Source organism: Globicephala melas, chromosome 6 (assembly GCF_963455315.2).
Source record: "Globicephala melas chromosome 6, mGloMel1.2, whole genome shotgun sequence".
Lineage (NCBI taxonomy): Eukaryota > Metazoa > Chordata > Mammalia > Artiodactyla > Delphinidae > Globicephala > Globicephala melas.
Window position 1 is genome coordinate 107951679 of NC_083319.1, and position 16945 is coordinate 107968623.

General features: G+C 52.4%; 1 protein-coding gene and 1 long non-coding RNA gene across 4 annotated transcripts in view; one reads left to right on the forward strand and one right to left on the reverse strand.

Annotated features, from left to right (window-relative positions):
- Window positions 1–135: 135 nt before the first annotated feature.
- Window positions 136–6809, forward strand: LOC132597512 (uncharacterized). The gene is made up of 2 exons (XR_009564431.1): window positions 136–1356; window positions 2345–6809. It is a non-coding gene; the product is annotated as an uncharacterized lncRNA (long non-coding RNA).
- CTSB (cathepsin B) overlaps window positions 2286–16945 on the reverse strand; it is a 53367-nt gene continuing 38707 nt past the window's right edge. For 2 of the 3 annotated variants that reach the window (XM_060301331.1, XM_030879195.2), the window contains 9 exons: window positions 10118–10268; window positions 9053–9138; window positions 8026–8140; window positions 6359–6477; window positions 5535–5620; window positions 5102–5245; window positions 4655–4771; window positions 3511–3639; window positions 2286–3176 (listed from right to left, as the gene is read on the reverse strand). In XM_060301331.1, coding sequence (XP_060157314.1) covers window positions 3091–3176; window positions 3511–3639; window positions 4655–4771; window positions 5102–5245; window positions 5535–5620; window positions 6359–6477; window positions 8026–8140; window positions 9053–9138; window positions 10118–10243 — 1008 coding nt within the window. In that variant the 5' untranslated portion in view covers window positions 10244–10268 and the 3' untranslated portion in view covers window positions 2286–3090. Of the gene's footprint in view, window positions 3177–3510; window positions 3640–4654; window positions 4772–5101; window positions 5246–5534; window positions 5621–6358; window positions 6478–8025; window positions 8141–9052; window positions 9139–10117; window positions 10269–13262; window positions 13414–16945 lie in introns of those variants that run through there. The other variant, XM_060301330.2, reaches the window with a different exon arrangement.

The window sequence follows — 16945 nt, forward strand, 5'->3', positions numbered from 1 at the left end:
CACGAACCCGTGTCCCCTGCATCGGCAGGCGGACTCTCAACCACTGCGCCACCAGGGAAGCCCTGGCATCCTGTATTTTTACTTGCTTAATCTGGCAACCCCACCGTCTACTCCACACTTTTAAGGTAAGTAATTAAATGTACAGCATCCCTGGCATAGTCTACGTGACTCATACAGTGGGAGATTTTAAGTTTTCCTCAGAGGAATATCTGACCTATCTGAATCCAGGGCTTTAAATCAAGAAACTTAACAGAGCCCAACCCCATTTGGGGAACTTTCTCTGGAGCCCTAGCTGAGACCTGCACACACACCCACACCCTGCCCTGGGAAACAACTACCTGCAAGCGCCACTCTTCTATCTACTGAGCCCCTTCTCTGTGGCCGCGGGTGTAGGGGGAGGAGGAGGGGTGGCTAGACATTTGTTAATTAACAGGCATTCTAGATTATTCTTTTTTTTTTTAATTTATTTTTGGCTGCATTGGGTCTTCGTTGCTGCGTGTAGGCTTCTCATTGTGGTGGCTTCTTGTTGCAGGGCACGGGCTGTAGAGCGCAGGCTCAGCAGTTGTGGCGCACGGGCCCAGCCATTCCGCGGCATGTGGGATCTTCCCGGACCAGGGCTCGAACCTGTGTCCCCTGCATTGGCAGGCGGATTCTTAACCACCAGGGAAGCCCTAGGTTATTCTTAGTTTTGGAAACAGAGCTCTAAGGCTGGTTCTTAAACTTTAGTGAACTGCTTGAAGGTTCCAGATTGCTAGATTTCTCAGTGGATCTGGGGAGGTGCCCCTAAACCTATGTTTTTAACAAGTTCCCTGGTGACACAAATGTTGCTGGTCAGGAGACCAGCTTGGGAACCACTGCTCTAAGGCGTTCCTCAAACCATAGTGAACGTGTCACCTGGAGTCTTGGTTAACTACAGATGCAGATTCAGGTCTGTCCCCAAATTGTGCATTTCTTGCAAGAACCTCGGAGATGGCAATGCTGTTGGTCCATGGACCACTCCTGAGGCTCCCAAGTACAGTTTCTGATGCCTATTAAAGGAACGGGAAAGGTTGGACTACCTTTGCTCACCCTTCTAAATCTGAACAAAAATACGCCCTTCTCCATGTAAACGAAAAGGCACTGTCACTTCCAACTGTCATCTTGTTTGGGGGCACCCAAGAAAAACTTCCCACCTACTGAACTGAGGCAATGAGGTGGTGGTAGTGGGGTAGTGTGTCCTGAAGTAGTGGCGGCAATCCCAATCGTAAACATTGCTTTCTGTTTTCTAACAGACTCCTCAGGCCAAGCACGAAGATGCCCCGAGGTCCAGTTCGGTTCACTTAGTGTATCTCTGCTGGCATTCGGGTGAGGATGGAGGTGGGTAAGGGGAGAAAGTAGTAATTGGAGGAAGTAGTAAACAGAATTATTCAACGCAGTTTGGGAGTGGGTAGAAAATGTTAGGACTTCACTGAGCTTATGAATGTATCCTAGCTGAAATTGTACAGATACTGCAACGAAGAATTTGTAGCTTTAACCCTTGTTAAACATTCTGTAAGTACTATGAGTTTCACCAGTTTTTCCTGCAGTGATGTTCACCAGGTGTTCAAGAGCGTATCTGAGGTAGTTCTGATCCTAATTTCTGGGGCACATCGGAAGTTAAACCTCCTGTGCTTCTGGAAAGAGCTGGTTCCACTCCCAGTTGTGGAAGGGAAATGACTTGGGGTATTGACAGGCCGGGGTGCGGGTAGAGGTGGAGATTCAGCCTCCTGTTCCCTGGAGAACTAACTGGGGTCCTCCCGTTGTGTACGGGTAATTAGGATGATGCAAAGCAGCAGTTCTTAACGAGCGTCCCAAGAGGCAGGAGCTCATAACTGCACACGGGCTCTGCCCCGACCCGGGAAGCTGGTCTTCCAGCAGGACTGGTTACACCACCAGCACACCACGCCTGCAGGAACCCTCAGGTCACTGCTGGTGTGCAGTTGGTAAAATAAAAAAAAGAGGTAAGAGTTCTTACCTCTTTAATTAAGCAGGCACAGAGTTCATCGAGGGTTGGGGCAGTGTGGGGCGGTAGATTTATAGAGAAGGGTTGTGAGAATGACAGGAAAGTAAGAAGAGAGGAGGTGCTGTGGTTTGAAGGTATGGCTGCAGCAGTGAAGTTAAAATTAGGTATTTATTTTGTTCCACTCAACCCAGGCAAGATATCCCTGGTTAGAGGTTCAAGGGCACCCAGATCCATGAGGAGAGACAGCAGCTAAATGTCTACAGACAGTGACAAACAATCTTCGAGATGCCACCAGGACGCAGACTTCACATTGAAGAAGAGGCATTTTATTGGCAGTCATTCTTTTCTTTGTTATATTAACAGGGTGAAGCAGTGATTTCAAAACAGTAAAAGCCGGCTTCTCCCCAGACTGTGGCATCAGAGGGCTATCAGAGAGCAGCAGGTAAGAGAAATCTCAACCACTGAGTTTGAAGGAGACAATCTGTACCACTAGTACAGCTCTTCCAACCAGCAGACTCTCATCCACCTGATCAGCCGAGGAGCACACAACAGAAAACCTAAGACTCATGCCAAGGACAAGACCGGCGAGGGTTAGCAGCGCTGCAGACCTCGACAGACGCAGGGGCCCTGGGAGAACGTGGCTTTCTCCAAAGGGCTGCCCCCACTATCTATCTATCTCTTCTCAACCTATTCCGGATCCAGAAAGCTGCCTGCTTGGGTGGGAATCCATCTAGCTAGGAGAGCGCTGCTTCCCACTCCTTTGGGAAACTACAAACCCTTCCGGTCTGTCCTGCTCCCTGGTGACGCAGAGGCGGGGGCAGCAGGCACTACACAGCTGGTCTACAGCAGAGGCTCGCTCTGCTTCGGCAGACGCTTACTTGCCTAAGTGCTTGCGTCGTGACAGCAGCCCGTCCGCTGGGCTGGCCTTGGCTGCGTCTCCTTGGAAGACAGTGCGGATGGCAGACATGAGGCTCGGCCTGACCCAGTCCTTCAGGCCCTGGCTAAAACTCAGACATTCCTACCCCTGCATCTCATCCCCAGTCTGAATGGCGGTATTTAGGGAAAAACTGCCCCAGGGCCGGCGGACAGGCCCACAGGAGTTACATCTTCTAGTACTGACGAGTGCATGGGATTCCAGCCACAATTTCCGATTCGATTCCACAGTGATCCTCTCCTCTGAGGATTTTAAAGAAGCCTAGAGAGCAGAAGACGCCTTTAGAGAGTGCTTGGCTTTTGCCGACATATCCAGACCCACCCCTGAAAAACGGGGAAACGGAAGTCACAAACCAGCCCCAAAGCTGTCACCAGCCGGCCCACAAGGTGCTCTGCCGGCTTCCGTTCAGCCCGCATCCGGCCCCTGCACCTGGTGCCATGGGGACCCAGGCCCAGCACACACCCTCCCGGGATCAGAGGCTGCCCTCGTGGAAGCCCCGGCTCCCTGGCACCTGCGCAGCTGGCGGAGCAGGACAGGACGCCCGCTGTGCCCTGCTCAGGGGGCCCTGCTCTCAGCAGGAAGGGGCTGCGCTCACCATTGTCACCCCAGTCAGTGTTCCAGGAGTTGCCGACCAGCCAGTAGGGGGTGCCGTTCTCCACTCCCCAGCCCAGGATGCGGATGGCATGGCCTCCCATCATCTCTCCTGTGACGTGCTGGTACACCCCTGGGAAAGGAGACAGCGCTCAGGCCGGGCAGCCGCCCCATCTGCCACAGCACCCCTCCAGCTCACTGGTCACCCCGGGCAGGACGGACGGGGCCGGAGGAAAGGACCGGCCCTGGCGTTCCACAAGAAGCTCCAGGGGTTCCCACAACATTTTGGAATTACTTATTTTGAAAGCCTAACAAACACACTATAGGAGGTAAATATTAAGATGGAGGCCAATCAAATGTGTTTGTTGGTTCCCTTTAAAACTAAAGTTGTAAATTCTAATAAAAATACCAACAGTTAACTGTGTTACATACAGTGACTTCACGTAATGATGTGTCGAAAGGGTTCCGTGGCTTAGTTTCACTGCTGCTCTGGGGCACACCCTGCAGAGGTGCTGTGGGAGAGGGGCTGGGCTGGCAGTGCTGATGACCCAGAAAGATGCTGGCTAAGGTGCTCTGAGGACCCCCAGGCTACCGCCTCACTGGTGAATCACTTCGTCGAACTGGAAATGCGTCCTCTCATATAATACTGGTGGAGACTGTTAAGAACTACCAACTTTATCATTTTTCTTGCCAGGCACCTTGGTTTTTTTTCTATAAGATTGGAGAGCTTTGGAGTTTTCGATCTAGCAGCATATAAAATGAGACAGAAGCCCTCAGCACAGACTGTTCGTCTGGAATGGGGGATTTCTAAGCTCTCAGGCGGGGACCATCCTGTCCCCGGCCGTTTGAATCCCCACAGCAAGGTGCTCCCTCTTTCCTCATCCACTGGGTGCTGGGCATGACGCTTAGACTCTGCCAAGGCCAACGTGAATGCGATGAGGAAGCAATGGAGGCGGGGATGGAAAGGCTCCCCAAGGAGAGATGTGAGCTGGCCTTTCCGCTGCGGAGAGCTCTACCACCAGCCAAGGAGCAGCCAGGGGCGTGTGGCCCCACCTCCGCCTGGAGGCCCACCTCCCCCCAGGAGGTCCTGCCAGCCGGGAACCCAGCCCTCCCTCCCCCTCCAGCTGCCACCAGGGGTCGAGACCCACCAGACTTGTACAGCAGGAAGTCCGAATACACAGAGAAGGCCCCCTCGACTGGGCCGTTTTTGTAGATCTCCGCCATGATCTCCTTCTCGCTACCGGAGACGCTGTAGGAACTGCATCCTGCAAAGAGACCGGCCAAGTCAGGCAGGGCGCCTCCCACAGAGGGTCGCACGGGGCCTGAGACCCTGGAAACAGGGCAGGCAGCACCCAGAAGGATTCTAGGGCAGACTACTCCCCCCATGAAATGAGACCTTTGGTCTCTTCCTTCCTAGGCTGGAGTTCTAAGACACCATTCCGCAGACTTCAGGGTGGAAACGGGCAGAATGCAGTGTGCTGCTCCCTCCCGTAAGATAGGCCCCATTCTGTGTTCCTGACCTAAGACCCCAAAGCCCTGGTCTTCCCTCCTTGGCTTCCCCCGGCCGGTGCACTGGGGGCGCCCGCCCCGCTTACCAAAGTGCTTGTCTTCTTTGTAGGATGGGGTGTAGCCGGGCTCACAGATCTTGCTGCACTTGGGGGTGTCGCCCTCCCCCGTGCACGGGGGCCGGGAGCCGTTCACGTGGTGCTCGCAGGGGGGGATGGAGTAGGGCCTGCAGCCTGAAGGGCCAAGGACAAAGGTGGGTGTCAGGAGGAGGCCCGTCGAGGCCAGAGTGAAGAATCGGGGCGACGGCTCGCGGGAACAGAAGCCTCAAGTCTGCGGCACTGACCCTGTCCTCCTGTTGCTAACTGCCATACACAAGGCTGCCTTGTCTTTCGACCTGGATTTTCAGCCCAGCATTCCTGCCCTCAACCCTTAACCTCTAACTTTATAGGGGAAAATGAGACCACTATTATTCCTGCATATAAAATCTATCTGGCCAGATGGGGGCTGAGGGCAGACACTCACCCACATGTGAGTTATAGAGGCCCCCGGACACCAGGCCTTGTTTCGTCCAGAAGTTCCAGGCTCCAGCGGGGAAGCCGCCATTACAGCTGAGAAAAGAACCACTGGTTAAACTTATGGTGAGAGTGGTTCTCGCTGCTCCCAGACCACAGCCCAGTGCACCACCACTGCCTTTGGCAACTGGCGCGACAGTTCTCCCAGACCCCCAAATGCCCCATTCATCCTCCCGACAGCCACTTGTTGCAGGGACTCGCCCCCAGCAGACAGGAAGTACTTTCATAATCAGGCTCTGTCTTCTGTCTAGACAGCGGTTCTCGAAGGGCAGTACGTTAGAATCCCCTGGGGCTCTTACAGAACACCAATGCCAGGGATTCCCATTTCATTGCTGTGGGGTGAGACCTGGGCATTTTTTTTTAAACTCTCAGGTATTGCTAATCCGCAGCCGCATCTGAGAACCACTGTTGCAGAAGCAAGGGCAGAGTTGGCAGAAGACAGGATCTGGTTACGAACGTGGCTTATCTGGGAGCCCACCACCCTTAATTACAGAGGAGACAGGCCCCAGAGACCACTACATTTCCTCAAGCAGGAAGGGAACCAGCACGACAAAACCCAGAAGCTAAGCCGCCTGTGCGGAGAACCTGTGTCTGGCCCCCATGGCCCACACCCAGCTCTGCGCGGCCGGCCTGGTTTCCGACGCCCCGGGTCCCCATCGTGTCTCAGCAGAGGCGTCATCCTGCCTGAGGGAGCGGCGCTCCCACCCGCAGGGAGCCCCCCGGCCAGCGCCCACCCGCAGGTCTGCTGGGCGGCTTCGAGGGCCTCCGACTCACCCCTCCCCACACTCGTCGCCACAGCAGGTCAGCATGTCCTCGGCGGACACCTCCACGTTGACACGTCCATTGCTGCGGATGCAGAGCCGGTCAGAGATGGCTTCCACCGCCCCGAACGCCTGCAAGAACCGGCACACTGAGCCCCATCCTGCACTGCGGGCCCTCCAGCCTCCACCCGGGGGGCGACGTCAGGCACCCCGTGCCTTCCTGGTGGCTGGTCCCTCTCCACGGCAGCGGAGGGGCCTGGTACTCAAGCTGGGCATTAAATCAAGAGACAAGTCCACCCCAAACCTCTACCTGGGCATTCAGTTCGCTGCTGAAACATGCGGTCTTTGGTTTCTGACATAAAAATATAGCTTGTACAAAGGACGAATACTGTATGAATCTACTTACATATGAGGTACCCAGACTAGTTAAAATAGTGAGAGACCAAAAAAAAAAAGGGGGGGTGGAGCACAGAGCTGTTAGCGTGACCGATTCCCCCTTGGGCCCTTACAGTTCCTCCGATTCTTCTGCTGACCCTACCCAGGAATGCACGGTGCAGTCAATCACTTCTGTGTCATCAAAGGTTTTAGTATTTACTAGATTTTAATAATCACTAGGGCCTGGTAGCCTCTATGTTCTGTTAGTCCCCAAACGATGATGAAAACCTTCGCTGACATATTCCTGGTACCCACGAAACAGACCAGTTACCCATTCATGAATCTTAAGAATGTACTTTCCCTTTCCAAGCACCTACCTACCCCCCCATACCCTGGGTGAGCTATAAAACTGTCCCAGGGAGGGGCTTCCCTGGTGGCACAGTGGTTGAGAGTCTGCCTGCCGATGCAGGGGAACACGGGTTCGTGCCCCGGTCCGGGAAGATCCCACATGCCGCGGAGCGGCTGGGCCCGTGAGCCATGGCCGCTGAGCCTGCGCGTCCGGAGCCTGTGCTCCGCAACGGGAGAGGCCACAACAGTGAGAGGCCCGCGTACCGCAAAAAAAAAAAAAAAAAAGTCCCAGGGGCTCCTCAGCAGTGCAGAATGTGACTGTACATGCTTCCGGACTGCCGTCCCCACTCAACCCCTCCTCCCAATCCCACCCTGCGAGTTACCCTGGAATAAAACCACAAGAGACAGAAAGCAGAAGAGTGGTTGTTGAGGGTTGGTGAGAGGGGAATGGGAGTTAGTGTTTCGTGGGGACAGAGTCTCAGTTTTGCACAATGAAGGGCTCTGTGGACAGAGGTGGTGATACCTGCACAGCAACCCGAATGGACCCAACGCCACTGGGTGGTACATTTAATGATTAAGATGGTTAAATTTATGTCGTGTATTTTACCCAAACAAACACAATTAAGGTAGCCATTGATACAGATGGGATGCTTCTTCAAAGTTAATGGTATTTGCTGATGGCCTGGGACAGTGTGTCAAACAGAAATAAAAACTGCTTCACAACCCATACGTGGGACACGCCCTGTACAGGGCATTCTGCATGTACTGATTCTTCCGCCTGGTCCTGCAATGATTCACGACCTTAGGGATCCTTCTTGTTTTTATACTGGTGGAGATTGAGACTTGGGAACCTTCTGTGACTTGCCTAGTCACAGCTGGTCTAACCTCAACTCCCCTGGTCTCTCCCACCCCAACCTGTCCCCTGGCCCCAGCCCTCCCGGCCAGCAGGGTACTCACCCAGCAGGAGCCACAGGAACCCTGGTCTCTGATCTCTCTGATGGTCGGGCAGTTTGGCCACTGTTCCCGGGCATCGAAGCTTTCAGGCAGAATCATGCCCTCAGCAAAGGCAGCTCTGGAAAAAGGAAGGTCTCTGTCACAAGCTGTCACCTTAGAACCCACTCTCCTATCCCCGCAAAGGTCACCTAGAAGGGGCCAGGCACAAGGACATGCAAAGGAGGGCGTATGCAAGGGTGTCCCCTTGGAATTTTATTTATTTAAACACAATTTTTTTTTTTTTTTTTTGGCTGTGCCGTGCAGCTTGCAGGATCTTAGTTCCCCAACCAGGGATCGAACCCGGGCCCTCAGCAGTGAGAGCGTGGAGTCCTAACCACCGGACCACCAGGGAATTCCCCCCTTGGAATTTCTAAAACAAAATAGGTTCTACTGCTCCACATAACTTACTCTTCTGTACGTTTCTTACTACACCCATTTTATGGATATCTTTGAAGAGTTTTCGCCACAGGGTCCAGATAATTGTATCTCTTGCTTCCCCAACCCGACCCCGAATCAAACATCTGCCCAGGTTCATCATTTTTTAAATACCTTCACAACTGTGTAATGATCCCCATAACGTAACTATCCCATCCTATTAGGTTTTTCTAACACTTCCTTCAAGAGTAGTATCTACATGAAAACAGAAACTGCAGACTTTTCCAGAAAAAAAAAAAACATTAACAGCAGATCATATGGCTTTTCTTAGATTTTCCTTAAATTATTCAAGATTGGGTCCATTCAGATCTTGGAGACCCAGACCTGGGGCCTTTCCCACTGCAGCTGGGACGCCTGGAGAAGCACCGTAGGCAACTCTGGCATCGGTGGCTAGCCCCTGTACCTCAGGCAGAGTCCCTGCAGCTCTGGGGGCAGTGAGGCCTACAGATGCCAGGGAAGCCTTCTTGCCTCCCCCTACCCTCTGTGCCAAGCATCTCTGCTGCCATGGCAGCAGTGCTGGTGTAGCTGTGCGTCCTCCCCAGTAGTGGGCACTCACCTCTGGGGCAGCTTGGGCCCGCCCAGGAAGGTGCCACACAGCTTCTTCACGTAGCTCAGGTCCACGTTGTAGAAGTTGTGTCCAGCCTGGAAGACAGCCGCACCCATAGCAGTCACCCACCAACACGGGGCGGCAGCGGGGTGGGGATGTTTCCAGAGACGGGGTGGAGCACGCACACCACCCACACAAGCCCTGACAAGGCCGGGGGCCCCTCCACCTCCGCAGAGCAAGGGGGTTGGGGCACTGCTACAGAACAAATGTGTGTCCCCCCCAAAATTCATGTTGCAACCTAACCCCAATGTGATGGTGTTAAGAAGTGGGGCCTTTGGAGGTGCTTAGGTCATGAGGGCGGAGCCCCCATGAATGGGATCGTGCCCTTTTATAAGGCGACTCCAGAAAGCTAGCTTACCCCTCAGGCTAAGTGAGGGCACAAGAGGTCAGCCACCTGCAACCCGGAAGAGGGCCCCCCCCAGAACCCGACCGTGCCAACACCCTGATCTTGGACCTCCAGCCTCCAGAACTGCAAGCAACACATTCCGGTTTACAGGCACTGACCTCTGCGCTTTTGTTACAGCCGTCTGAATGGATTAAGACAGGCATCTGCAGAGCAGGCGGGGAGCGGCCCAGAGTGACCGCACGGGCAGTGGGCAGCTCTCAGACCAGTGGGGATCTCCCCCAAGCTGTACCACTTGCTGACGTCACGAGAGACCCTCCAATGCCCTGAACATGGCTTATCCCTCATCCCTCTGTTCCTGTAGCCTCGGGCCTCAGGGCTGGGCAGAATCACGGAGTTGGTGGTACTGATGGGCTGTGACACCTACCACGGTGGGGTTACAGTGTCTACCCGGTGGTGAACTCTTCCAGAGCTGGTTTTCCCCCATGCACCTTCACACACTCTCACACACGGACAACACATACACCAGGGAAGGGGACAGGGCGGTGCGCGTGGGCCTCAGTGGCCAGGTCTATGAATCAGATCAACTGTCTAGGACACGCTGTCCCGTGGGCCACAGCTGCAGCCCCTCCCTCAGGAGTCAGAGTACACAGAAGGGGCTCCCAGCCCACCTTCCACGTAGTGTTCTGCTTGTTAACAAAGTTGACCAGCTCATCTGACAGAGGCGGGAAATGCACATTGCTCCAGGCACTGGTCAACACCACCAGGCAGCTGAGTGTGGCCAGGAGCCGCCACATTTTGGAAACTGGATCCTAGATTAACCTGGGAAGGAAAGGACACAAGACATCAGGACGCTTCTTCCCTCAGTTCAAGTGCTTGACACACACAGGGTGTCGCCTCAGGTAGCACTGTTCTGGGGCCACAAACAACCCAGTGGTCAAAGGGATCCCATTCCGTCCTGGCTCTACCACCTGCCCCCTTGTGCTCCTCAGTTTCCTCTTCTGGAACTGAGGTGTCAGCAGAGAGCCTTCAAGCCTCGGTGACCATGTGCTCTCAGGCCTTGTCTCAAAGTCCCAGCCCCTGCCCATAGCATGCAGGACTGTGAAATGGACTCATGTTTGTGTCCCACGCCCCCAAATTCAAGTTGAAATCCTACCCCCCAAGGTGATGGTGTTAGGACGTGGGGCCTTTGGGGAATGATGAGGGTGGAGCCCTCATGAATGGGATTACTGCCCTTATTATAAAAGAGCTCCTACAGAGCTCGCTGGCCCCCCTTCCTCCATGTGAGGACACAGGGGAAGTCTGAGCAGGCAGGGGGTCCTCACTGGCCGATGCTGGCCTCTGATCTGGGGCTCCCAGTCTCCAGAACTGTGAGCAGTAAGTTTGTTTGGAAGCCACCGTCTGTAGCATTCTGTTGTAATGGCCTGAATGGCTAAGACAGACTGTGTGCTTCTCCTCCAGGTGGCTGGGAGCATGCACGAGAGAGAAAGCCAAGAAAGGGCTGTGCTGTGTGCGTGAGGCCTCCTTGGATGCTGGCAGGACGCCACGTCACCCGGTCTCTAGAGCTGCTGCAGGGCCAGGGCAGGGCTCACAGTCTGAAATGATGCTGGTCACTGCATGGTTTGTAGATCAACTATCTCGTGAGCTGGGAGGTCGGGGCCGAGGCCGCTCTGCTATCTGTCAGAACCCACCCCAGGGCCCAGGCGACAAGCACTTTCAACAAGTCCATCCCAAACAAATGGGCAAACCCGGACCTTCAGGCAAAGTCGAATCCAGTGCCCTCCCCACTGTGGTCAACCTGCCTCTCCATGGGTTCCTGGAACAACGTTTGTGACTTCTCCCAAGTTTGTGCTCCCAAGGAATAAATAGCCTTTCCCCGTGATCATGTCTCAAGTGGAAGACCAGTGGGATGACAAACACGCGAGAGAAGATCGATCTCATGAGCCACATTCTGGACACCAAACAAGCAAACACAAGCCCACCTCCAGCCCCGCGCGTGCCGTCTCGAGAGCTGGGAAACAGCTGCTTTGGCCGGTGGCACAGGCCTCCCGGAACTGTCCGTGGCTTTTCCAGTCAGCCAAGGGCTCTGCTTCGAGTTTCAGAGACGGGGCTCCCGAGAAGGGAAGCCATCCCATCACCACCAAGGCCTTAGCTCTTGGATTGGCCTGCAGGTCAGGAGACTGCCAACTTCCAGCTCAGCCTCTGAGGCACACTCTTAGGCAAGAAGCTCTGATGAGAGCAAGAAATGTGACCTGGGCGCCACGGCACTGCAGGGCCTCGTGAGATGCCCACTCAGTAAGCGAGTGAGAGAGAGAGTGAGAGAGTGTGTGTGTGTGTATGCACGCGTGCGCGTGCTGGGATCTCCTGTCCCTGACCTCGGGCTGGAACAGCAGGGTCACTGGGTCACCTCGGGTCACAGGTTTTTGTGAGGGGTACATGAAGATGACGTAGGTGACAGCACTGAACATGCTGCCTTCCACACAGTGATTTATATTCAGGGGAAAACCTAACTTAATTGTTGCTTAAGCAACAATTAACTTGGAGGAATCCATGTGTGAAGATAGCCAGACGGTTCTGGAGAAGAACAGTGATGGAGTGATGGGAAACGTACGATAAACCCTGGGTGACGCCAGCCCAGGAAGAGCTGCATCAACTAAACGGGCCATTTGGAAGCACATCCTACGAGGGAGGAAACAGCACATCTTGGTGGATGATGCCTGCACAACTGGCTGTGCATTTTGGGGAAAAAACCCCAAAAGACTCAATCTTTAGCCTCAAGTCCTTACTATACAAAAAGTGCTACATGAAACAAAGATCTTGAATAAGAACAGAAGTTGTATGAAGAAAATAAGGGCACTTTTAAAAATGTAACATTGGCGTGAGGAATGCCTAAGATCGACATCAAATAGAATCTTAAAGGGGAAAATGATTACATGAAAATAAAGCCTCTCTTCTAGAAAAAAACAAAATATAAAGTGACAAATGGACAAAAACCAGTCCTTACAAATACTTAGGGTTCTGTTTCCCTAATACGCAAAGGACTCAAAAAATCAGAATAGAAAAAGCATAATAGAAAAATGGCCAGAGGACATATACAGTAAATGTACAGAAAATACTATAGAAGGCCAACAGATACTTTAAGATGCTCAACAAAGAGGTATGTATCTTTCAGACTGGCAAAGGTGGCAGGGGTGGAAAGTTTTCAGCTGGGGTTAGACATGTAGAGAAAACAGACGCTAACGCTGATGAATACCCAGTGGTAGGTATGACCCAAACTCTATCAATTCTCCTAACTGCATGCCCTTTGACTCAGCAGTTTGACATTTAGAAATGTATCCCACAAGCCTCAAGACGAAAGATACCGGTATACGGGTGTTCACTAAACATTCTTGGTGTTCGCAGAAGACCGGAAAGAAAGCAACTAATAACATTAACTGTCACAGCTGTGGTAAATGCTTAAATAACAGAATACAAAAGCAGCCATTAAGAAATGAACTAGTTGAAGTGAATCACACTGTACTGATAAAAAAGACCAAAACAGCCAGTAAGTGAAGGGGAGCAAAGCAGCAGGTGAGTCATGGCAAGTGTGAGCCCATCAAGCCACGTACATGTTTATCCCTGTCATTCATGCAAAACATTGAGAAAAACATACACAAGTCCCAAGAAACTGATTTTCACTATATAGCCGCCTTTTTTTTTAAACGAGCATGTTACATATATATATATATATTTTTAAAATGAGCATGTTATATTTGTGGGTTTTTTTTTTTAAGGAAGGATAATAGCTGGTGCTACCAAAGACCCGGAGCCACCCACCTGAAAGAACACTTGTTCTGATGAGCCCCCAAACGCTCTGTTTCCAATCAGATGCCTTCTCCCCAGTGACTTCCTGCTCAGAATGCTTAACCTTCCCATTTTCAGTGACTCATGGGGAAGCTGATGCTCACGTGACCCTGTGTCAGGAGCCTCCAAACTGTTAGGAAACGTCTTGCCGTGTCCGCGTGTGGCAGGAGGGGCGACAGAGCTGTCCGGGGCCTGTTTTAAAAGTCTTCTGGGCAGAGACGCAAAGCAGAGGGTTCCTTTATATAGACACCCTGACTTACCCCTGGCATCTTAACACTGCCCCAAGATGGGAAGTGTGCTCCCCACAAGAGGGCGTCTGGACCCACCAGGCAGGGGGAGGCCTGGCTGATGGGCCCGTCAGAATCGCACCTGGAAGGGTCGCCACCCTAGGCTCTCACCACTACCTGTCCAGGTGTCAGGAACATGGCAGGGTCCTCAGGAAATCAGAGGCCATCCGCGCAGAACACTCCCCGTGTGTCAAACAGGAGCGTCCCCAGGGCCCCCTGCGGACTTAGCCGGCCGCTCACGTGGAGCGTGGGACCCCTCCACGCAACCGGACTGCACAGATCTCTGGTTTCTAGAATTCCCTGGCGGTCCGGTGGTTAGCTCTTGGCGCTTTCACTGCCGAGGGCCTGGGTTCGATCCCTGGCCACCCCTGGTCCGGGAACTGGTATCCCGCAAGCTGCGTGGCACAGCCAAAAAAAAGACGAAAGGATTCTCTGGTTTCGCGGGGGCGGGGAACATGGGCAGCTCCCATTTGGTTCTCAGTTGCCGTGCTGACAACTGCCCCACAGTCCACCCTCCTTTCCTGCTCCACGGCTCCTGCCAACTGTTCTCTCTGCTCATCCCTGGCCTCAGTGAGAACCGGGCCCGTGAGCCTGGGGTCAGGGTGCAGTATGAATCACCACTCCAGTCTGGTCATGGGGCCTTCCCTGCAGCCGCAGCCCGCCCGCCGGGGCCACAGCATCACAGGAGAGCATCTGGGCTGGAGTTCAAGTGGTCAACAGCCGCCGGAGCCGCTGGAGAGGATGAGAGTGGGGCTGGATTCCGCTTACTTCACAACTGTGTACCCGCCTTCACTGAGCCTCAGTCTCACCACCTGTGAAATGGAGCTGGTGAGCACTCGTGTCCCCGGGTGGAAGTCCAGAGTGAAAGGAGGGTGCCTGCCAGTCAGAAGGCAGCAGAGGCCCCACCCTTCTCCTCCTCCCTGTCTCCTCTCCTCTCCCCACTTGCAGTCCATGCCAGACAAGTCCAGTTCACTCAAACCCGCCCAAAATACCTCCACATCACAAAGAGCCCCAATTAAAACTGAGCTTTTAACTCCAATCAATCTCCCAACGGACCTCTCCTTCTAAGGGTCCGGAGGTTGCTGAGATGCCAGAGAATACGGAATCAGATTTCTCCTCCTGTGGGGACAGACAGATGCCCCTGCATTCCAGTGAACACCACCTCTTGCTTTCTGTCCACATCCACATGCATCCTGAAACAGGACAAACTAAGTACAAATGGTTTAAAGCATGAGCTATGCTGTTACAAAGCCAGTCACGATCCCACTCGTGGTCTCAGCATGAAACACCACCAGCTTCCACTTCCCCTCTTTTGAACAAACACTTCCCTTTTCTCAATTCTGTGGCGGTTCTTCTCCCCTTAAAAACCAGAGAGAAAGAACAGAAAGTCCTTACTGTGAGGGAAGAGGGCCCCAAACAGGATTAGGACACCTGCAAGTCACCAGATCCCCATCAGGGTGTGGACAGGAGGAAGGGCGGCTGTGGGCAGATGTGACTTGCAGCCCTCAGTCAGCTTACTTCCTGGGAAGACCTTGGGATCCATTACACCCCCTGGCCCTTTTCCAAGCTACTCTCTGGCTTTAAAAAGGGGGCTCTTGGGCTTCCCTGGTGGCACAGTGGTCGAGAGCCCGCCTGCCGATGCAGGGGACACGGCTTCGTGCCCCAGTCCAGGAGGATCCCACGTGCCGTGGAGCGGCGGGGCCCATGAGCCATGGCCGCTGAGCCTGCGTGTCCAGAGCCTGTGCTCCGCAACGGGAGAGGCCACAACAGTGAGAGCAAAAAAAAAAAAGGGGGGGGGGGAGCTCTGTCACTTCTTTCCACTCCAAATCCTTAGAGCACTTGACTGTTTATATGAAAGCACATTCCGCTCGAGCTCCGCAGAATGTTGTCCTGGGCAAACTAGGGCCTGCGTCCAGGTGACGCTGTGAGCCTCCCCTAAGAACAGAGCTGCTCCCCACACCACGCTGAATCCAGTCCTGGGACCACCATGGGCCTTGGGGCTCAGGAAGGAGGGAAATGAACACAGGCATCCTGACATCCCAGGGACACACAGCCAAGCTTTTTTTTTTTTTTTACATCTCTATTAGAGTATAATTGCTTTACAATAGTGTGCTAGTTTCTGCTTTATAACAAAGTGAATCACTTATACATACACATATGTTCCCATATCTCTTCCCTCTTGCGTCTCCCTCCCTCTCACCCTCCCTATCCCACCCCTCTAGGTGGTCACAAAGCACAGAGCTGATCTCCCTCTGCTATGCGGCTGCTTCCCACTAGCTATCTACCTTACGTTTGGTAGTGTATATATGTCCATGCCTCTCTCTCGCTTTGTCACAGCTTACCCTTCCCCCTCCCCATATCCTCAAGTCCATTCTCTAGTAGGTCTGTGTCTTTATTCCTGTCTCACCCCTAGGTTCTTCGTGACATTTTTTTTCTTAAATTCCATATATATGTGTGGGCATACAGTATTTATCTTTCTTTTTCTGATTTACTTCATTCTGTATGACAGATTCTAGGTCTATCTACCTCATTACAAATAACTCAATTTCGTTTCTTTTTATGCCTGAGTAATATTTCATTGTATATATGTGCCACATCTTTATCCATTCATCCAATGATGAACACTTAGATTGTTTCCACCTCTGTGCTACCGTAAGTAGAGCTGCAATAAACATTTTGATACATGACAATTTTTGAATTATGGTTTTCTCAGGGTATATGCCCAGTAGTGGCATTTCTGGGTCATATGGTAGTTCTATTTGTAGTTTTTTAAGGAACCTCCATACTGTTCTCCATAGTGGCTGTATCAATTTACATTCCCACCAGCAGTGCAAGAGGGTTCCCTTCTCTCCCCACCCTCTCCAGCGTTTATTGTGTCTAGATTTTTTGATGATGGCCATTCTGACTGGTGTGAGATGATATTTCATTGTAGTTTTGATTTGCATTTCTCTGATGATTAAGGATGTTGAGCATTCTTTCATGTGTTTGTTGGCAGTCTGTATATCTTCTTTGGAGAAATGTCTATTTAGGTCCTCTGCCCATTTTTGGAGTGGGTTGATTGGTTTTTTGTTATTGAGCTGCATGAGCTGCTTATACATTTTGGAGGGTAATCCTTTGTCAGTTGCTTCATTTGCAAATATTTTCTCCCATTCTGAGGGTTGTCTTTTGGTCTTATTTATCGTTTCCTTTGCTGTGCAAAAGCTGTGAAGTTTCATTAGGTCCCATTTGTTTATTTTTGGTTTTATTTCTATTTTTCTAGGAGGTGGGTCAAAAAGGATCTTGCTGTGATTTATGTCATAGAGTGTTCTGCCTATGTTTTCCTCTAAGGGTTTGATAATTTCTGGCCTTACATTTAGGGCTTTAATCTAT